The 23,189-nt window shown below is 38.1% G+C and overlaps 1 protein-coding gene across 3 annotated transcripts in view; it reads left to right on the plus strand.

Moving 5' to 3' along the window:
- The window catches only part of MCTP1 (multiple C2 and transmembrane domain containing 1), a 591,691-nt gene that overhangs the window by 499,360 nt on the left and 69,142 nt on the right, over window positions 1-23,189 (plus strand). For all 3 annotated transcript variants that reach the window (XM_032156816.2, XM_032156817.2, XM_058440710.1), the window contains one exon: window positions 16,294-16,347. In XM_032156816.2, the coding sequence (XP_032012707.1) occupies window positions 16,294-16,347 (54 nt within the window). The remainder of the gene's footprint in view (window positions 1-16,293; window positions 16,348-23,189) is intronic.

Consider the following 23,189-nt stretch of genomic DNA (forward strand, 5'->3'; position numbering starts at 1 on the left):
TTGTACCAACTATCCAAATTACAGTTACTGTAGAGAGACATTTTGAAAGTGAAAGAGTAGATGCCAGGAAATGGCTTCTACTTTGATTTAAAAACTACTGAACCATCATTACACCCTGGGCTCTGTGTGAAGTACTTTATATTCACCATGTCATTTGGTCCTCCTCCAAGAGACAGAAGCTGATTGTGTTAGCCCAGTCAATGGGTTGGATCCTCCTAAGACGAGTGACCTGCCGCCATCCCTACGCCACCCCCCACCCCCAGGTCCCTTCATCAGTTGTAAGTAAAGGAACATGCTCATGTAGACCAGCATGGCTGCAAGAGCTCTTCCTTGAGAAAAGAGAATCAAGTCTCAGAGAATGAAGGAAATAGTTTAGCCAAGCAAACCAGGGGTCTGTTGCACACCCTATAAGTATCGTTTCTACTGCACATACAGGGAAACAGGGCCAGAAAGATTAAATAACTTACCCGAAAACACACAAAGTGTCAGAGCCAGTATTAGAACACAGAGCAGTCTGTCTGAAGTTTATACTCCGAACCACCAGTCAATCACATTTCCTCTTGAGAATATATCCCACCTCTCCCTGGTCACTGTTACAGCAAGTTTCTCCCACGAATTACAGAAAAGCCAGTAGCACTAACTCTACCTTCAAGCTGACACATTAATAGAAAGTATTAATTTTCCTACACCACTCACCCCATGTCTTCCATATCTCTCATTCAGGAAAACAGAAAGTATATTTATCAAGCAATTTCTATGTATCAGGCATCCTGCTAAGCCTTTTAGAGACATCACCTCCTTTTATTCTTTACAATAATTATATCAAGTAAATAATTCTAAATAGTTTTATCCCCATTCTACAAATAAGAAAATTCAGTATCAAGGAGGATAAGTAAGCAACTCCCCAGAGCAAGTGTGATGTGAACCCAACTGTACCCTGTTGTAAAGTCCCAGGCTATATCTATGCTACATGCATGGGCATTCCTTTCCCAAAGGACTGCTTTCTAAGTGTCCAGGGCCTTGCATAGAATCCCACGTGTCTCCAAATTCCTTCCTATAAGGTAACCAGTAACCTTGCATGAATTGGTGCTGGTCATCTGTTCTATCCCGGGTGCCCCTGTTAATTTCAGAAGCATTTGTGACCAGGAGGGCTACCTTCCATTCACCAAGGTGAGCATGGGAGGAGTCCATCAAAGCTGACTTCTTCATATTCGTGAATAATTTTTTGTGAATAAATTCAAAAATTTCTTTGACACAAAAAATTCTTCAGTGTTTTTTAATTACACTTTAAAAGAACATTCATTTTTACTGTCATGATATTCCTCCCACACAACAATCTCAGTTATCTAATCAATGGTGGCATTAAAAGACTGAAGAGTGGGGCAGATCAATGAAATCATTCTCTGACTCATGATATGACTGTGACACAAATTGAGACAGAGTCTGCCTTGCTAAAATACTTTAGGAAATACTGAAATGTATAGTTAGCTCCTTCTCATGACAAGGCATTTGTTTCTTCATTTCCCTTTTAGAATATTACTGAATATTGTCTCCCATTAGGTCTGTTCCAGTGACACCCAGAGCACTTATCTCTACAAATAAAGCTCCTAAGAGCAGCATTCTTTGCCATAAGTGCTGTTGATTGAACAGTTTGGGATGGTCCACCAAAGAAACATCTGATTGACTTGAGCTCCCATAAGTCAAGCACATTTATTATTTTGTCAGCCAGTGTTCTCCATTCCAAAGAAGTCTGTGGTGGAATATGTGGAATACTGAATAAGTCAAGTATTCCTAACAGGATCTAAAGAGGCTGGCCTAAGCCAAGCTGACAGAGGAGAGAACGTCATATGCAAAGCACTCTGAACGTACAGTTAGACTCTCTCTACTTCAGTAAGAGTTTTGTCATTCACTGAAAGCAGCATAGACCACAAGTTTCCTGTGTTTGCATCTCAGTACCAAAAAAGACCACATATTCAGTGCTCTTAGCAGAAGCAACACTGAGTCATACAGCCTGTAAACACATCTAAAAACGGATGATCACTCTTTTCTTCTTCGTGCTTATTTCAACAGCAATTTTCTCAGTTTTTTTCAAAAGGTCATCAGCTTGAAAAAATCTGAGGAGGACCATGAAAAGAACCAGACCTTTAGTTTTCCAACACGATCACTAGGATAAATAAGTAGAATCAACAGCAAATCAGATGTTGGTAGAAAGCTTATCCCCTGTGACCCCTCTCAAAGCTGTTCACCAACTGTTTAGCCTTGTTAGATAATCACTTGCTGTACATAGTGCATCCCATCATGTTAATAACCATCGTCATCAGGCTTTGGATTTGCACCAACAAGATTTCCACATTTTCTTCACTCATCCCAAGTCCCCCCACCACTGTCCCCTCCCTCTCAGTAGATGACCAGGCCTTCTACTTTGCAAATTTCCCTCAAATTCCAGCCCTGAGCCCTATGAATTTGTACCCAAGTTAGGGTTGCCAGATTAAGCAAATAAAAACACAGATGCCCAATTCAATGGAAATTTCAGATAACGACAGGAGATACTTATACTTATATGTTTTTATAATATTCTTAATTTATCTGAAATTCCAGTTTAAGTGGATGTTCTATATTCATCTGGCAACTCTATCCCAGTTGTACCTTTTATTCTTACCTCCAGACCTGTAGGAAGGTGACAGTCCTGAAATAAAGGTATTCTCCAACATCTTCAAGCATAGAAGACCCATCAGGAGAAGGCCCCACCTAAACCATAATTTCAGCTTCATCCCTCCAATATTCCAACAGGATTGTTTATGTGTGTGGTGTTGTTGTTGTTGTTGTTTTGCTTTTGTTTGTTTGTTTTGGAGTATGCAATGTTTATTGAGCAAAAGGTGGGAGTAGTGGGCTAAGGGTGAGGAAACAGAAATGAACCAGACAATGGCCACACTCTTTTGTTATCACTTTCTTCTGGACAACAATTGCTCGCCACTTGGGAGGGCAGGAAAGCAAGCCACTTGCAAAAGCTAGCACAGCACAGCTGGATGGGAAGCACAGCTGGCTCACAGGCCTGTGTTCCCTGCTTTAGCTCCTATTCACCCAGTCCACAGGCTCAGGGAAGGCAACCCCTTTGTCTTCATGACACAACTGGAAAAGAGGAAAAAGGAGTGATGCTTCTGCCTTTGGACAGATGGAGAAACTCAGGCCCAGAATAAGGCAGTAATATCCGCAAAGCCAGTACTCACAGAGCATGTGTGGGAATGGCACAGCATGGGACAGACGTGGTGGCCCGGAGAAGGGCAGTGCATGCAGGGTCTGGAACTTGGCAGAGGCCTGGGAGTCATGTGAGCACTGAGGACAGATGTGCAGCATGGTGGAAGAGCTTGAAATCCTTGCCCAAGGTGCCACACATGAAGAGTTTGAGGTCTGAGTGTGATGCATGGTGTCTATGCAGCTGCAGAGGGCTGGCAAAGACACAGGTGCACTGTGGGTGGCTGTAGCCCCTGCAAGGCTGTACTCTTATGGGGTGCGTCATCCTGGGATGGTCTTCGGGGCTCCTCCACTGGCACAGCAGCCTTGTAGGCAAGCTGCTTGGCGTCAATGAGGAAGTGGCTGTCCAGCCATGAGAGCTATGACCCACCTGAGAAAGGTGCTGGAAGAGGGGCCTTTCACCCTGGGAAAAGAAGACCTTCAAAGGTAGTGGGTCTGGAGAGGAAGACCAGGGTGGGGTAGCCCCAGCAGACGCAAGAGTATCTGGAGCAGAGTATACTTGTAGTTTCCCAAATATTCTATATACTCTTTCTATGCCTTCTACTGTTTTCTTTAAAATATACTTACAAATGTAAATGTGTATTTCTTATCACACATATTTTGTTTTTAACACATTTTAGCTCACCTTTTTTTTTTATTCTGCAACATATCTGGAACTATCCTTCATATTCTTGGAAAACAGCCTACCACGAGTTTTAATTTCTATACAATTTTCACTATATGAGTGTGTGTGTGTGTGTGTGTGTGTGTGTGTGTGTGTATTTTAGAAACAGGGTCTCCCTCTGTCACCCAGGCTGGAGGGCAGTGGTGCCATCATAGCTCACTGCAGCCTCGAACTCCTAGACTCAATTAGTTTTCTCACCTCAGCCTCCTGCCTAGCTGGGACAACAGGTGTGAGCCACTGCACCAGTCTTCTTAATTAAACACTGTTTTTAGAAATGTTTCCTTCCTTTTTTTTTTTTTTTTGAAATAGAGTCTCACTCCGTCACCCAGGCTGGAGTGCAGTGGTGTGATCTCGGCTCACTGCAACCCCCCACCTCCCAGGTTCAAGCGATTCTCCTGCCTCAGCCTTCCTAGTAGCTGGGATTACAGGCATCTGCCACTGCGCCTGGCTAATTTTTTTTTTTTTTTTTTGGTAGTAGAGACGGGATTTCGCCGTGTTGGCCAGGCTGGTCTGGAATTCCTGACCCCAAGTGATCCTCCTGCCTCGGCCTCCCAAAGTGCTGGGATTACAGGCGTGAGGCACCGCGCCTGGCCTGCTTGAAATATTTTGCCTTCTCAATACTATAAAGAAAATCCTAAAGATATCTTTGGGTCCCTTTCTGGTAATATGCTTTGGAAAGTCCTTGAAGAATTTCTGGGTGAGAGTATATGCATTTTGAAGGTTTTTGGTAGTTAATATTAATTTGCCACCCATTAAGCCTTTAACATTTTATACAGCTGTGCCTGCGTAACCACTAATTATCATTATTATTTCTTCTGGAGAGCCATCCCTGACACTCACCCCCTGCTACCAGTCTGACCCTACCAACTCATACTCTAAGAGGTTAAGTGAGCCCACACCTCTGAGTTCCCACGTCTGTCATAAATTTGTTTCATATAGTTGCTGCTTAGGCATCCATTTTAAGGCCTGACATGAGTTATTTGAAACCTAGCAGTACCCGTCCCCTTTGGCTAGTTAAAGCTTACCCTCTCTGTGTGGTTGTTTATGCTGTAGCCCACTTGCTTCTCATCCCATTAACCCAACACACCCCACAGCTGCTGACCATGATGAAGCCTAATGGTTAGCACTGGAGCCAAGTCAGCATTTCCCCTCGTGCTCTCTTTAAACCAGCCACGGGATAACATCCATGGACCTTAATAAAGGCATAGTCTGATAGGTCCTCTTTTTCTCTTGCGTGCCCTACCCACTGGTTGAGCTCCCTGTGGCCTCCAGCCTTCCCTCAGCCTCCGATTGGCATCCCTAACCTCTCCAGGACCAGTAAGTACTAAATTTCTTATTTTATGCACTTTGGGTTCACCTCCTCAATGTGTCTCGTCTGACTGACACACCTGAGTCTTACTTTCCTCTCAGCAGAGCACTCCTAGAAAATGCTATCTTGGCTCATGGCCACTCTCAAGAGACAGACCTCACGACCAAATTAGAAATCATAACAATAAAAATCACAACACTCTCAGTATATTATTATGACTGGCTCACTGTGGGTCCTCCTCAGATTGTTCTAATTGAATCTTCCGTTTGTGTATCTAATCTCAACACAGCAAAATGGCTCGGACCATTTTGCTCTGAGTTACTCAAAAAATGTTTGAATGAAAATATTTTAGTCTGATTTTTCCTTCCAAATAAAAAATTATCTAATTTTTATGCAAAATTACTTTCATTCAACAAATATTATTGAACATTTATAGGCACTAACAGTACAAACTGTGGTTCAAAGATGATGAAGACACACGCCTTGCCCAGGACAGTTTGTGGTCTAGTGAGAGAAAACAAACAACTGAATAGAATACATGAATATAATAGGTGCAGTGATAGAGGTCTGTATATAGCATGCAGAATGTTTAGTCAAAAGACATTTAGATAGTCCCGGATATATGTGTGTGAGTGCTGCATATATAATGAAACAGGGGGTTAAATATCTACCTGTGGCCACGGTTTGTTCTTCACGCCTCAGTCTGTTGCTTTCACTTAGTAACTCCATGTTTGGTTTTAATACTTTTTGAGTTTATTGGCTATCCTTTTACTCAATTCTCAAACTGCAGTCAAACCTAAAATTGAAAAGATAAAATGGTAGAATGGTGGAAGATAAGTATTACCAGTACGTGACATGTCAGTTCAAATAGAGAAAGATGTAAAGGAAACACTTCTATTTTTAAAAGTTAATTTACTAAAGATTCTCCTCACTGGAATGCACACTTCTTGCTTTAGATCTATTAGGACTCAGAAGACAGACTTGCAGTTTAAAGTTAGTGGTAGTTGCCCTAGAGGTTGTTTCCAGTTACTGTCATATTTTAGCCTCCACCATCTTCCTGAATTCTTCCCACCTTGCTCAGTTCTCCAGAGATGCATATAAGAATATAATGAGGCAAAGAGGTACTCTTAGTTCTTATAGAGAATTTCTTCCCCAACTCCTTTTCTACCAAATGAATTGTTTTTGGCAACTGTGAAGGAAATCTGAAATTCTTGCTCCCATAAATGGTTGATTTTCACTTATTTGAGCTGCACTTGAACCCTGGAGCCCCAGAAAGTCACCGAAAAACCAGCTTCCTAAACCCCTCAAATTCCAAAGAATTCACCATCTTGATGGTTCTCCAAAGTGGCCACCCATATGTCTGCCAAAGGGTCTTATCATTTCTGTTCTTCCAAATATCTGCCCCCAGGACTTTGTCATTTCCATAATTGAGATGTAAGACTGGGGAGGAAAAAAGGATACCCACAATTCTGGTTTGAGAGTGGATGTGTTATCCTACAAATTTCTTGATTGTTCTTTCTAAATGACTTTGCATTCTCCTCTTGGCAGACAGCCAAACTATTCTAAACATGGGGAGGGAGGGAGGGAGGGAGGAAAAGGGGCCAACAGAGGCACCTTCTGCCTGACTCATGACCTTAGAACTAGTTTGCATTTCTAGTCTTGATCATTGTTCGCTGTGTGGTGGTGGTGGGGAAAGGATGGTGCTGGCAGAGTTTCATATATTTGTAGAGAATTATTGTCCTTGGTTCAGAAAGGTGACAAGAAATTATAAGACCCCAATTAACAAACTAAAAGTGGAAACCAAATGATATGTCTTTATCTGCTTGTGGAAAGTGTTTATAAATCAGAAGTATTAGGAGTCCAATAACGCTGAGAGTTTTGTGTTCATTTTTTAAAGTATTGTATGAGATACCTTTGTCGAGAGCATACAACTTTAAGGCCTTTCTACCCTTGTGTACATAGAACTGAAACAGTATGTTTCAGTGACCAAACTTAAAATACACCTTCAACGACATTTTTTGTCATTTGTTACTTACTGAATTTACTTCATTATACAAAAACAGGAAACTAGTATACACTCAGTTCTTTAAAAACTAACTGAATGTTCTGGTAGCCTTGCTTAAACAAGAGAAAGTCAGTTTACCTAAATAAGTTTTCAAATGGGTTATACTCCCACAGGCAACAGCAAAAACACCTTTAAGATAAGCGTTACCGCTATGTCTTTCCAGTGGCTTGAGGTTAAAAGCCCAAACTTTGAAATTCGGAAGATCTGGGATTAAATTCCAAACCTTCTACTTGTTAGCTATACAAGTTTATTCATTCTGCTATGCCTTAATTTCCTCACCAATAAAATGGGGACAATAGGTACCTTGCTGGAGTCTTCTAAGAATTTAAGAGACAATTAACATGTTAAGCATAGAGTAAGTCCCTGGCTAACACGGTGAAACCCCGTCTCTATTAAAATACAAAAAATTAGCCGGGCGTGATGGCAAGCGCCTGTAGTCCCAGCTACTCGGGAGGCTGAGGCAGGAGAATGGCGTGAACCCGGGAGGCGGAGCTTACAGTGAGCCGAGATCGTGCCACTGCATTCCAGCCTGGGCAACGGAGCGAAACTCCGTCTCAAAAAAAGAAAAAAAAAAAAAAGAGTAAGTGCTTAATAGATGACACCTGGGAACTTTGCCATGTGCAAAACAGCAAGCAAGTGGGGGCTTAGACATTATATGTCACTATTTCTCTTGAAGGGTTCCCTTGTAAGTCCTGTGGAAGAGAATGGTTTTTCATGGCCATGAGTCATTTTTCTTGGTTTTAAGCCTGTAGGCAAAGATAATAGCATTGCCACAGTAAGATTTCCTGTATCCATAGTCCCCTTGCAATGTATACGGAAGTCCCACAAAAATAAAAAGTGTATTTTTATCAATAAAAGCATACGAAGAAATGTGAGCAAAGCAATCTTCAACAATTTAAAGCACCTTAGTCACTGAATTTTACAGGAATACCATAAGCATATGCCATTTTACAGGTCATATCCATAGATATTTGAAAAAAACATTTTTCTTGATTATTGTAATACAAATCTCCACTGTGCACAGTGCATGAAGACAAAGGCAGGCAGTACCATGAGCAAAGAACAGGGCGTTTCACTGAAATCATCATTGAGTCCAAAAGCAAAATCCTCCTTTCTAACAGCTTGCTCAGGATGTCGGGTAAGAGGAGGAGAAAGGTAAACCTACACCAGCATACCAGGGCTGGAGATGGAGACTAATTCTAATAAATCAGAATGGAACATGAAAATGTCAGCTTAATCAAGCATTTAAATTTTATTAATCAAGCCTAATTTTTATGAGTGCAAATAATCACTGAAGCTGGACAAATTTGTTCTCGATTGCATCAGAAACATAATTTTAATATTTAATGGACTGATGAATTTAAATGGAGAATTATCTTTATGAAACATGCTCTTCATAATTTGCCATTAAATGAGAAATAAAAAAAACAACATAAATCTTACATAAAGGTTATTTAACTAAATGTTGGTACTATAAATATTATAAATGCATTATACACTAATTTAGCAATCACACAGTACACTACATAAAGCAGAAATGATAAGTAGACCAGGCAGGCTTTTCCTGGGATATAGAGCTCTGTGTTATATTGTGGGAAGCTCATGATATAACGGTTTGGAGGTTTTGTGTGAAGTTTCATGAACATTCTTTTCATTCAGGCTTTTATGCTACAATTCACCATTCACCACAGACATTCTTTTCAATCCAAATGTAGGTCTAAACCCACTAGGACTTTCTTTTGTGAGGTGATTATTCTTTATATAAAAAAGATAAAAAATATCATTATTTATAGAAAAGGATATAAGAAAAGAACTGAAGTTTTCTGACTATATGATTTTTTGACATACAAAACATGCTCCATTTTTAAAGTTAAATTTTCTGACATAATGTCCTCAGGCCTCAAAATACTCTAGATGGAAAAGAAAAGAAAAGAAAAAGAAAACTCAAATTAGTGTCAGAATATTCTTTGCAAATGTACACCCATTCCACTCACCCTCTTTATGACCCACAACAGATTGCTTAAAATAGAGAGTTGCTGTAAATTGAAGTGAATCAAACCTAACAGATCAATATGGTCCAAAAGTTTGCTGACATTAATCTCCAAGATAAATTTTTTGTTGTTGTTGTTTTCAAAGTATACTCTTTAAAGATCCCTAATGTTCCCAAAGTGTAGTATTTTCAATACTATTCCATATCTGGAATCGTATATGGAAATATATTCCAATATTTCCGTAGTATTTTGCATACTTGTGCTAAACTGTGCATTTATCTGAAAAATAACTTGCCTATTGCAGCTCCCAAAATTATTGATGGGGTTGGAACAAAGGATATTTGGAAGATTCAGGACATGCTACTGTTTATGTCACAGCAGCTCCCTTTTCTTGCTTTACAGAAAATTTTTTAAATAATGTGGACCTTTCATTAGACACTTAAAAAATTTCTAAGATTATTTTCAGAGTTTGAAACATTTAAAATTGTGCCTTTTTGTTACAAAGTTGAGGTTCTGGAATGGAAAATTGGCTCTAAATATAGAGGCTTAAGTACATAATTTTCTTTTTTATTTGTACTCTGTTTATTATTAATGTATAAAAATATTTTCAAAACATTAAATTTTATAAAGTAGATTTGTGGTGAGTACAGTTAGCTTTTAATTTTACTTGCAAAGCACGTTAAACAACTCAATTTTTTGGCCTTTGGTGTATACTTTTTTCCCTTGACAAATAATATAGTTTCATAAAAGCATTATTATTTTAAAAGCACATTCCAGGTTAATAGTTGACCTGTTTTTTCCTACTCAGTTGAATTAATATGCAATATCCTAAAGACACCAAGATTAGAATTTTCCTGCAAGCAAAAAACCCAATACATTGTAAAGCCTTTAGATGGAGACAGAGTTCAAATAAACTCTAGAATTCTGTTCACAGTGCTTTGTGTAAGAATAAGAATGAACACTTAAGAATATTGAAAAGGAAATACGAAAAGGAATTTAAGAGGCTTATACTGATTATAGAATTTGTTATTATTTTGCCTTTCTTAATGGAAGAGTTTTTCTGCATATTAAGCTGACACTTGAGAAAATAAAAGGACTTTTGGTCAGTAAAGTAAATTTACTGTCTTTGCACCTTATAGCAAACCAGATTATACAGCAAATACTGCTGTTGATGGTGCAGAAGGCATGCTGTACGTAATCAGTGGCATGCATCAAAAGTCATCTGATAGCCACATTAAAGCCACATTTCTTATTAAGAATCAGACTAAATTACAACGTGGCACTTCCCAGAATGAGCCAAGGAAATGCATTTTGCAAGAAGAATAATTGTATTTGAGTGTCTCTGTAAAAATCAGAAAGTCTTTTAGCAGTAAGTACTAATGCTTTTTTTTTTTGTCTGCCTTCTTTTGTATTGCAATATATTCGGCCTCCCTGGCAAGCCTATCACACTAATTATTATTACATCTAGTGGTTCAGTTATCTTGATGACTACTGTAGCTGAAATACTCCAAGGTCAAATCCTTAATAGCGTGAATCAAACTAAGCAGCCATCATATATGCAGTTGCTTTCGAGATGTACTGGATGAAACAGTATATCCCAGACTTGATTGAGTCTTATTATTCTTACAAACATGGAGTGAATTATGTATACAGTTAATTATACCAGTTTGCAAAAGTTTCTTCTCAAAAATCTTGTGAGAAGTAGGTGTCCTGTCGTAAAAATGTCTGCACTAGCACACCTATAAAGATCTTACCACAAAAGTCTTCAGCCTGACCGTCGGTACTTTCAAGTGATTTGAAATCATTTGAGTGATTATATGCATCTTCTCCATCAATAGACATTCCATCATTTCATATCATACTTACACATATAATAAACCAATTGGCACACAAATGCATGTTCTGCTTGGTTTACGCACAAACACAGTGATATAAATGAACTCCAGACCGTGTTGAAGAATACTACTCTCCCCAAATTCTTCTTTATCTCTAGGGTAGAAATAGGCATTTAGTTTGTAATATATCCAAATATAAGCATCTGTACAAGTTTGGATGATCTATAAATATGAAACTAAATATGAAACTTCTTTCTTTTGTGTCCGTTTTCTTTAATATTTTAACATGGTTGCAAATCTGGACAGCAGTGATTTCTTCTTTAAATGTGTAAACGTGTTGCATTTTTATAGACTATATTTGAGTAAAGCAATTTGAGTTGTGCAACTATTCATTTTGAACATAGCAAAACATCCATTCAATTCCAAGGAAAAGAAGTAAACACACGAAAGAAACTGGTTTGTATCAGCACTGGCTTTTGAAAGGTTTGGTTGCAGAGTACTCAATCCTTCCAAGGTTAACATAACCAAGATTTTTTTTGGTTCCTTTTTGTTCGAAGGGATTTAAATAAGTGGAAGAATTTACTCATGGAAAAATTATAATATGAAGTGTTTTAAAAATATTTCATGGGCCTTTTAAGCCCCTCTTGTCATATTAAACATACACCTTAAATTGGTGTTGAAAAGCAAGAATTAGTATCCACTATCCCATAATGATTTTAATAATGAAGTTTACCTGAACCCACTTTTCCTCCTCCTTTCATCATTGGTTTTCTTGTTACTGCATCCTTCTGGTCACCTCCCTTCTACATTTTTGTTCTGGTAGAATAATACCAAACATGTCACGTTTTTATTCAGATTATCGACATCACTATTAACATTTCCAGTCAAATAACATTTTCCTTGCAAATCAAGAAGTGTTTTGTTGTGTTGGATTACAATTAGAAGTCTTGTAACAGTACGAGAGCTCCTCTAAAACCACATGAAATATATGGTCTATAGATACAATTTTGTTTAATTTTGGAAATGTATTTTTAAATGTATAGCCACATATTTTATGTTAATGACAAATGTTCAGCAAATATTGAATATAGAGTAAGAAATATGCTTTTTAAAATAATGTTATCTACTTACTCTGTGGCTGCAATGTAGCTGGCATGCTGCATTTGGGGCTGTCTATGTGTGTTTTTTTAAATGTCATCTTTATTAGTATTACATTCAAGGAATAGTACCAAGAATCAGTTTCTTTCAAGACCTTCCTCGAGTGTGTGGCATATAAGTCTGTGACGAGCGACATTACAGAAGGTCATGTCACTTTTAACTGCTTGCATTACATCTTTCTGATTTCCCTAGTGCCCTTCCTTTGTTTGATTAATACTACTTGCTTTCAAGCAAGGTATCAGAAAGCATAATTTGGAAAGAGAATTCTAGAGCCCATCTGAGATAGTCCCCCTTAAGAAAAAAGAGAAAAAAACGAACTTCGTAAATGTATCTTTTCTACTACATGATTTTTCGTCACTCTTCATTTTTTCCGCTTCAAGGAAATCCTACGTATAGTATATGTTGTTAATTAAATTATTGCCGACAAGTGTTTGGGCAACTGGACTTTGTATACTTGAAAACAAAACGATGTAGTGCTTATTTGGTTTTATTTGAAGAGGAAAGAGCTAGAATTTGATACCAGGACTCCTTTCTTTTGTTTTCCTTAGTTAAGTGTTAAACTCCAGCACTCTCATCCTAAATAGCGGTGTTATTTGATTTCTCTGGGAAGGGTTGCAATTTTGTGCAGTCATTAAATGCACTTCAGTGATATATACAGTTTGTTTTTAAAAGCTCAGTTTGCAGTTTCGATGTTCATTGCATTAAAGCACAGCTCAGCTTCTGAGACACTCTTGTCCTCAAAGCCATCCATTTCACTGGACCATTAAAGCCTGAAAATTAGTTGTGAAAGCATCATCATTTTAATTTGGAATCTTTATCCACACTTCTACCTGTACCCCTCTATGTGTTTCTTATGGTCAGTGAAAACGTGAATCAGAATTTTGTGTGTCATTAAGAGCACAGAATATTTTGTCCAGGAAAAAATGTATTGTTTAATTTCCAAAAATTAATGTTTAAAATAGTAACTTGATATTTTATTTTTATTAATAGCTAACATTTTTGAGTACTTCCTTTGATACAGGAACTGTATTAAGCACTTTTATGCATTATCTCATTGGATCCTTAACACTGTGAGATAGGTGCTATTATCATCTCCATTTTCTAAGGCACCTTCAGCTTCACCTGAGCAAAATGTAATAGTGGGATATGTTTTGAAGCAGCTTAAAGGCATCAATAGGAAACCATCTGTATTATAAATCCTCACTTGTAGATGTTTATGATGTAACTTTAAAAAGGCACTGGAGGAGGGGAAAGGCCCTCACTAGAGCGCTAAAACACAGCAAAAAGGCCTCTCACTAACACAACGCTTTTCTGCCAAATGTAAAAGCAAATGGTTGTATTGGGTGGTTCTGGCTGCACATTTGTGGAGCAATTGTGCGTAGCCAATTACCCACTTGTGCAGGGTAAGAACAGTTTGGGTTTTGCAAATGAAGAGCCTGATTCTGTAGACCTCTTTGAGTCATACTTGAACATAAGATCCACAGCTGATCTGTAAAATGTGTAAATTAAGCTACTGGCTTGTTTATGGCTTAATCTTATTTTGAATTTTTGAAAATTAATTTGAAGATAGTAGAGATTCTCCAACCTTAATGGTTAAATATTCATGGGTTCTATTCCCAGGCAAATGTTTGAAAGCATTTTGAATATTTGCTTTTATAAATCTGCATCATTGATTAGGTATAAGTCCTTCCAGGTGAACTAAGTCAGTTCTGTGAGATACATTATAGACACTTTACCCAAAAGTGTGTTAAATGATATGAAGGATAGATGATACATTCACCTGTTCACTCAATCAACAAATATTTCTTGAACACCTATTATGTACCTGACAATCTGCTAGGCACAGCCCACCACCATTCTGCCTTCATAGCACCTGAAATGTGATAGTAAGTACTGCAGAAAGGAGGCGTATTATACATTCTTAATTATAAGTAGCTATAATAATGAGTGTATTCACAGGAGTAAAAGTATAGTATTCATCTCATTTTCCTTGATTTTTGATAAGAATCTGCCTGGGTAATTTCAGCAAAAAAAAAAATACTTCATTTAAATCTAAAAGATAATTTTATTACAGGCACAAAATAACCATCATTTCACAAAATCTTACAAGTGTTAGGTGAATTCTTCTGATGCAACACAATGTACCAATGTAGCAGCTTTTCCATCTTGAACCTCCCTCGCAAATAGCCCAACTTGGAATAGCCTGGCATATATCACTTCAACTATATATTGTCACTATTGTCTTTGTATTTGTGATGTGAATACTTTAAATATGAGGAAATGAAAGGTTAACATGAAAGCTTATCTGATCAACCCTGTTCAAATTTTACTGGATTATAAGCCATTTGAGGGCTGATAGGAGTAAAGCAGGAAGTATTTGTGGGTTATCTGTGTATTCCCACATTACCTAGCACTATGTGCCTTGGACAAAGGGGTTTATAATAATTGCTATGGAGTAGCTGAATATAGTTAGAGACTGTCAAGAGTCCATCTTTCTTGTTGAAGCTTCATTGCTTTATATGTCTCCCAAGTAAGTGTAAGCTCTCATCAGATATGCAAAACTGCGTATTGCACTACTGTGATTCTTTTGAAAGCTGAATGTCCAAATGAAAGAACTCAAACTTCTACCATTTAACAGAAGATTTAAAGCATGACATTAAATTAGGAACAGTCTCACAGGTTGTCAGATGCTTTCATTATATATTCGTTCATGAGACCTGGAGGTTTGTGTTTGGGTTATGCTTTTAAATCAGTTAATGCTTTTAGAATATTTGAGAAAAAATATTAGGAATAACAGAGTTCTGATATGTTATCTCAGTTTATGTAATTCTTTTCATAATACAGTGTTGGTTATTAAAGTGTTCACACATAGAATATTCCTGTTTGTATCAAAAAACAAAACAAACAAAAACAGGAAAGGAGGGATAGGTGTCTCCGTCCTCTAATTTGAGCTTTGGGAGAAAAGTTTTAAAATATTTGATAACCATGATTCTGTTGAGTCTATTCAGAGATACAGGATCAGAAAAAAAAAAAAAAAAAAAACACAGGAATTTAAAAACCGTATCAAATGTCATAAACACAGTAAGTTGGGTCTTACTTGAATAACAACACTTCTCCCAAAGTTTTTTAAACTGTAGGTTTCCGTGGCGTGCATATGTGTATGTTTGTGAAATGTGGAAAACCATTTTTAAAAGCCTGAAATGGAATGAAGTCCCATTCTGAATGCCTATGGTTATGTGTTGATCAAGGCAAAGGGAAGTTATTTGGGAAATCCAAAATGACTATTCCATTCTGCTGAGGTAGGCTAACTAGCCATTAAAAAATACATATATGCATATCCAACCATGTGGGTTATACACACACTATACACATGTAATTATATATTATTTTAAGTTTCATTTTATTATACTATGCATTCTCATGATATTCTTGTGTAAAATCACAGAGAATTAAAACGAGAGTTTTGGGTAATCCACAAAATCAAAAAGAGAGAGGCAAGACTTGACATTTATACATAAGAATTAAAATTTGGGCCATAAAATATGTTGTTAGTTTTATGCCATAGACCACCAGCATGAATCAATTAACAGACATGGTTTTTTAATCTTAGCGTTTGGTGAAAAGTAAATTAGAAATAGCAGAGCTGTTTCATGCCTAGTTATCTAGTTCTAAATTTAAAGTGCCTGATTAATACAGACAGCAGAATCGGTAGAAGGGAAATTTCCTGATTTAAAGCCTCCCCCAAATTAATGTTGGTTTACCTTATGCATATTTCAAATTCTTTAGGTTGTCACAAAACATTTCACATAAATCCAGTTCCCCTAACTGGGATTTGGTTCCCTGGTTTTAATCAATTAAAGGCAGAACATTTTCCTAATCACTATCTCTAGATCAAATATTCCTTCTCAGTGTGCCTGTTTCAAATGTTAATAAAGTTTTCATTTCCAAAAGGTTCAAAATGACAGAACAAAATTCTCTCCTTTAAGAGCACAAAAAACGACTTCTGTTTCTGTCTGCAGGTAGTGGAGGACATGCTAGAGGACGAGGAAGAAGAAGATGACAAAGATGACAAGGTAATTATCTTTCCCAGCACTTGGGTACCTGGGGATGGGGAAATGTAGACATGACACTGTTTTCACAGACAGTTAAAAAAGGAGTTGAAGTGTTTGAGTCCAGAAAATTGGACAGTGCTGTTTATCATCCTAACAATGCCACTGCATGTTGCAAAGAGGGAGAGAAGGCTATAAATCCTCTTTGCTTTTGTCCAGACCTGGGTCAAATATTTTTCTGCCAGGAACAACAACAAAAAATAATTCAGCTTGTCTGGAACTTGATAGCTCTCGTGAAGATAACAGCAGTGACGACTGTTGTTGAAGGGCAAAAATTTGTCCTATCTTGAGTATTACAAATCGGGCCATGCTTTGGGGGAAAAGAGAGTGAAAAAATAGCCTGCATGAGTTGAACATGGATATTGTCATCTGTAATTTTCAAACAATTGCTCAGCAAAAGGACATGAATGTGCCGAGTGCTCCAGAGAACATTTAAATAACCCCAGTGCTCACCGCCGTTGCCGAGGTTTGGAATGGCCACGTGGTTTCTCCATTAGGAAAGCCCATTCAGAGAGGCTTATATTTGATCGCTGGTTGATTTGGGGAGGGTGACCACAGTAAATAACAGCAGTTTCTGGGACTGCTTGGATTGGTTGTCCCCTAGGGAGGGGGGACAACTGGAGGCAGGAATTAGAATGATCTTGCACCACTGCAGCAGTGGCTGGGGTTGGAACTACTGCTTTCTATGGCAAGGAGGATAGTGATGCTGTTACATTATCATCTCTGGGCATTTCCAGACCTAAAATCTAAGAAGTCCTAGGGTGAGATTGGGAGGCAGAGGAGAGAAAATCGTTAGTTATTTCCACATTGTTTGGCATGTAAAACCAGATTTTTTACGTTCACCAGAATCTGACTTGTATTGTAGTAAAGCAGTGAATTTTTTTAAGAAAGGAGGAAAACAGTGTATTTTAATTTATGCCCTTGACCTTTGATTCCAGTAAAGATGTACAGTTATATCCCAGTGTAAGAATTTGTGTGCCACCAAAGGCCGTGTCTCCAAAAAAAAAATAATTTGTGTGTTGGAAGCATGCACGAGAAATGTCAAAAAATTCAGTGATTAGTTAACTCTCCACATGATTTTTTTCCTAATATTCAATGCTTGAAGGAAAACAGAAACACACACACACACACACACACACACACACACACACACACGCACACACACATGCACACACTTTCTCCCTTCTAACGCTATTTCAAACATTTTTAAATCGACAGAGCTTTTATGTGAAATTTTTCTTCTGTACATCATTTAGTCATTAGCAACATCATCAAACATAAACTAACAAAATCTCCTTCCTGCAAAAACACATATGTGCTTGTTTTTAATGTTAAATAACATGAGCATACACTTCTGGCAATAAATGATATGATTTATTGCTAAGGTCAGTTGTAGAGCTGTAGAGAGCTTGTATTTTAACTCAGTATGCCAGCTCTGAATCATCATTTCTCTGCTGATAAACACTGAGCTGCCATCCATTTATGGCCATTTTCTCTTGCTTGTTGCTGCTTTATTATTAAAGCTACCATAAAGATCCATCCCAGCAGCAGGCGTTTCCCCAGAAATGTTAATAAATGGAAACCCTTAGTGAAGTCTAGTGCTTAATGTCCCTGCTCGAAGTCAACCTATGTTTTTAGTCAGTTTGTTGATATTCTGTACTTCTAATCTCTCCCCTTTTTATGGCCATTTTTAATGGAGAGGATGTTAGATATGAGAAATAGACACACCTGGTTAACCAGCTCACCAAGACATAGATGTCAAGTGGAACATGCCCGGGGGAAACAACACCAAATCTCTGGAGTAACATCTATTGTAATCTAGTGTTTGGTAGTCTGAAATTGACACCCTGCTTCTAACACATTTTCAGATCTAGTTACCAAAGTTGATTGAAAGTGAGTGCTTAAATTGCAGTGTGAATTCAACTGTATTCTTCTGTACAGGATGCCGACAAGCAGTGTGTTTTCCATGTGAAAGGACTGTGAGCTGATTTTCATAAATCCATCCCTTTTATTTGAGCGATAAAAAAGGAGGTTTTTCTTTTTTACTCATAATGCAATTGATAGCATAAAAATTGTATCTGAATAAAATCTCAAATGTAATAATTTACAGTAGACTTTTAAGTGTTTGAATAATAGAGGGAAGAATCTTGTGGACGTCTTGAAATATAGTTTTTCCTATAAGAAATGGAAATATGAAAGGATCCTGCAAGGTTCCGTCTTCCATCTCGACAGGCTCTCGCAGCAGTAAATGTTACGTCTTGGCTATCAGTGTGTCTGAGTGGAAGAAAGGTAATTTCCTACTTTAAAAAATTCGTTGGTTCCTTTATTTAAAGTTTGTGTATAGAGTCATGGGTAATGGAATTTCATGAGAAAACAAATGTGTTCTTTGCCATACGAGCAGGTACTGACCTCTAGCTCTCATTATTTCTGTTTTCTCATATGGTATAATAGTAAGGTCAGGTCAGTGGGTCCTCTTATAGGATAAAAGTAAAAAAGATTAATAAATGTGCCAAAGCCTCACTTTAATTGAACCTGAAGCATATGTTGGAAGTATGTAAAATATGTCCCAGATGTTTCACCAGGGCCAGTGTCTTGGCTTTCCCTGATTACCACAAGGCAGCTATTAGTCCTATAACCTTTGGACTTGAGGGTAAATGGGGTATTACGTGGCACAGAATGAGAGCACCTGTTTTCCATTCCGCCAAGACCCCTGGCAGGCGTTCCCTAAGCCTATCCATATGTTTTCACTTAGCAGATTGTTGGGCGATTATGAAAAGTGTCTTTCTTTAGAGCCAGCATTGATATTAGTCACTCACAATGAAAGGGCAAGTCATTGGCTACTTGACAAGGTCCGTGTGGGCATAAACTGAAATCTTTTATTTCATTTGAGCTTAGGGTGTTTTCCCTCTGCATAATTATATACATGACAAAGACACAGGTATAAGAAGTTGAAGCAGACAAAATTGTAATTCTTAATATAATAGCTTTGTAATAGCTTTTCTTTAGTACTGGCTGTAGCACCAGGGAAGACTTTGGTTAAAGTTGGTAAAAGCTAAATCATGATTTACCTGGATTCCTAGATTTTGAAGTTCTTCCAGATTATGGCTTTTTAAATATATGTGTGTGTGTATATATATATATATATATATATATATATATTTTAGTTGTTTTTTATTCAAAGAGCTAATCATTATTCAGGTGAGGGTTTGTGATCCACAGACTTACCCTTCATTCTCAAACCCATTGTTCACATTTGCTTAAATCTAAAATTAGGTGGCTTCTCTTTTAATCCAATTCCATGGTTTTCACAAAGGCAGAGTATACGGGTTTTACATGGTGAGGCTTCGTTATGAATCATTTACTTGTTAATATTTTCACTTATCTGCATTATGTAGTAGCACTATGTTAAGCCGTGCTGGAGATGACATTTTTCCTGAATTAAATGTTAGAAAGACATCATACTGCGTTCTCAATTCCCTTTGTTGTAGAGCATTCTCTGAACCATCAACCACAAAGTCACAGTTTGATCTGATTTTTTGACCTGACACCAAATCCTGCCTTTGTGGTTAATAGAATATCTTAGCAAATAAGGCTTAGCTAAATTACCTAGGTGGAGCTATCAACAAGCCATATAATAGTGTTTTTCACCATGTTATAGATAATAATACAGTGGTCAGTCTGCATAATCTAGACATCTAATTAATGAAGATCAGTTTTCCTTTTGTAGTTTAAAAAGTTTAGGCATGCTTCCCATGGTGCATCCTACCCTTGTAATAAGATCCAGCTGCGATACCAGGAAGCAGAAGATAAAATGCAGGTTTTCCTCAGAAAAAGCATGGATTCAAATGCATGGCATTCTAGTAATGTTTATTGAGATAAAAGATATTAAAATATTCAGCCATTTATGCTTACATTGCTTCTCCTTTTTCTTCAGCCATTATGTCAACGTTACTGTGTTTCAAGAGAACTAGATGTAACAAATGAAACATATCTGAGTTAGTTCAAAATAAACAGATTCTTTGCTTTAATTCTTGAAATCTGTGTTTTCTGGTTCGATTCTCCAGCCCTAAAACATGTATATAATATACCCAAGATTTGGGCATCTCTGGCATCTCAAATGAACTATGAGGGGTTAGGGGGACGATAAGTGATGTGATATGAGAGAAGATTTTAATCTGACAAAATGGCATTTTCTAGTTATATTCAATGAAATAACTGCACAGTGGGGAAAAAGATTAAGGCTTTGGAGAAAGGCAAGAAGAAAGGAGGCACAAGTAAAATATTTCTTTTTAAAAATTCCTAAGCCACATTTAACTGGAATAGCATTGTTTTCATTTGTTTGTTGTTGCTGCATAACAAATTGCCACACATGGTAGAGGCTGAAAACAACACTCACTTTTTAGCTTTCGGTTCAGTAGATCAGAAGTCCAGCACAGCTCAGTTGGGTTCTCTGCTCAGGATGCCACATTCAAGGTATCAGTCAGGCTGAGTTCTCACCTGAAGGCTTTGGAGAAGAATCCATGTCCAAACTCATTCAGGGTATTGATAGAATTCAGTTCCTTATAGTTGGAGGACTGAGGTCCATGTTTTCTTGCTGGCTTTCTGATACTAGTTGCCATTTTCCATGGCTTCGTCCATCTTTAAATCTATCAATGGAGAATCTCTGTTGGGTTGAGTCTCTCCCATACTTCAAATCTCTTCAGGAAGAGACAAGTTCCTTTTAAGGCCTCACCTGATTACGCCAGGCCCATCAAAGATAATCTGTTTTTCTTAAAGGCAATTGTGCCACAGAACACAGCCTAGTCATGGGGCCACCTATTTCATCTAATATGATTTGGTTGTTTCCCCACACAAATAATATCTTGAATCGTAGCTCCCATATTTCCCATGTGTCATGGGAGAGACCCGGTGGAAGGTAATTGAATCATGGAGTGGATCTTTCCTGTGCTGTTCTCATGATAGTGAATAAGTCTCATGAGATCTGATAGTTCTATAAAGGGGAGTTCCCCTGCACACACTCGCTCTTGCCTGCCACCATGTAAGATGTGACTTTATTCCTCCTTGCCTTCTGCCATGATTGTGAGTCCTCCCCAGCCATGTGGAATTGTGAGTCAATTCAACCTCTTTCCTTTATAAATTACCCGGTCTTGGGTATGTCTTTATTAGCAGCATGAGAACAGACTAATACACCATCATATTACAAAATCCACTCCCACACTCAAGGGGAGGGAGACTATCATCCTATATCTATTGGAAGGTGTGAATCTGAGGCAGAATTCTAAGATGGCTGCCATCAAAACTGCATAGACCCACCCATGCTCTAGAGCAAAATTGGAACAGTCCTTGTGTTCTTTGGATGTATTTATTGCAATACTATAACCCAACTATGCTACAACAAACAAATGAGGAAAACCAGCCTCCCAAATCATATTCTTTCAAAGATTATAGGAACATCTCATGCCAGGGGTGTAAACTGAGGTATATTTTACAGTCACAGTATAATATATCCCGTTTGCTTATTATCTATTCTGATCTGGGGTGAGGGATGGTTGGACAGGCAAGGGCTATTTCTTTCTCCTTGTTTTCTCCTACTTGGGAGAAGAGCAAATAATAAGATTAAAAATCAGGGAAGGATCCATTTCTCCTTTGGGAAACTGTTGGTGCTTAAACACCCATTAAGCTGATAGCCCACTCACTTTGAGTCCGCAGAAACACTATCTACTTCATCTAGAATCATAGCAACATTACAACTGGAGGGTACCCAAGAAATAATCTAGTTCAACCCCCTTAATTTAAAGTGAGGAGACTGTGGTTCAGCCAAACTTAAGTGAATTGCTAAAGGATATAGACAAGTGGAAGAGCCAGACCTACCACTCAACTTTTCTGATTCCAAATTTGGCATCCTTACCCTTCCTTATGACTAGGTTTTCTGGGGGAAGGGGTATTGTCAAAGTACAGATGCAGGTTACCTCAGACATGATCTTTAAGTCTTTAGGGTAGTTCAATAAGGGAATATACCTTTCACCCCAGCTAGAGACTGTTTATTTCTAGGTTTCTACTTCTCTTCACTATTTTCCTGCATATCCAATCCTTTCCTACAGTTTCAACTAAGGGACTGTGTAGTAGGCAGAATAATATCAAAAATGCCCATGACTTAATCCCTGGAACCTATGGAGATGTCATGCTACATGACAAAGAGGAATTAAGGTAGCAGATAGGATGAAGGGTGTTAATCATCTCACCTTAAAATAGGGGGATTGTCCTGGTTTGTCTGATTGGGCCTAATGTAATCACAAGTGGAGAGGCCATCAGAGCAGATGGCAACTGGCAGCTGCATGTGAAGCCATGGCCAAGATCAAGCCTCAGGACCTTCATGGCAAAGAAGAAAGAGCTTCTGAGACAGCTGGACCACCTAAAGGTAGAGCTCTCCCAGCTGCACATTGACAGTGTGACAAGTGGCACAGGGTCCACAATTCAACCCCCTTGTTCTCACTGTCATTAACCAGACTGAGAAAGAGAACCACAGGATGGTCTACAAGGGCAAGAAATACAAGCTCTTATATCTGCAGCCCAAGAAAGCATGTACCTGAACCCCGCAGGCTCATCAAGTATGAGAAGGACCTAAAGACCAAGAAATAACCAAGAATGAACAGCTGGTACCCACTGGGAAAGTACAGGGTGCACGGTATCGGTAAAACACAAACTAATTGGTAGGGGGTGGGGACTGCTGTTGCTGGCTTTGGAGATGGAGGAAGCGAGCCACAAGCCAAGAAAATGTCTCTAGAAGCTAGAAATGGCAAAGAAAA

This window comes from Hylobates moloch, unplaced genomic scaffold (genome assembly GCF_009828535.3).
Source record: "Hylobates moloch isolate HMO894 unplaced genomic scaffold, HMol_V3 SCAFFOLD_6, whole genome shotgun sequence".
In the NCBI taxonomy this organism is placed as follows: domain Eukaryota; kingdom Metazoa; phylum Chordata; class Mammalia; order Primates; family Hylobatidae; genus Hylobates; species Hylobates moloch.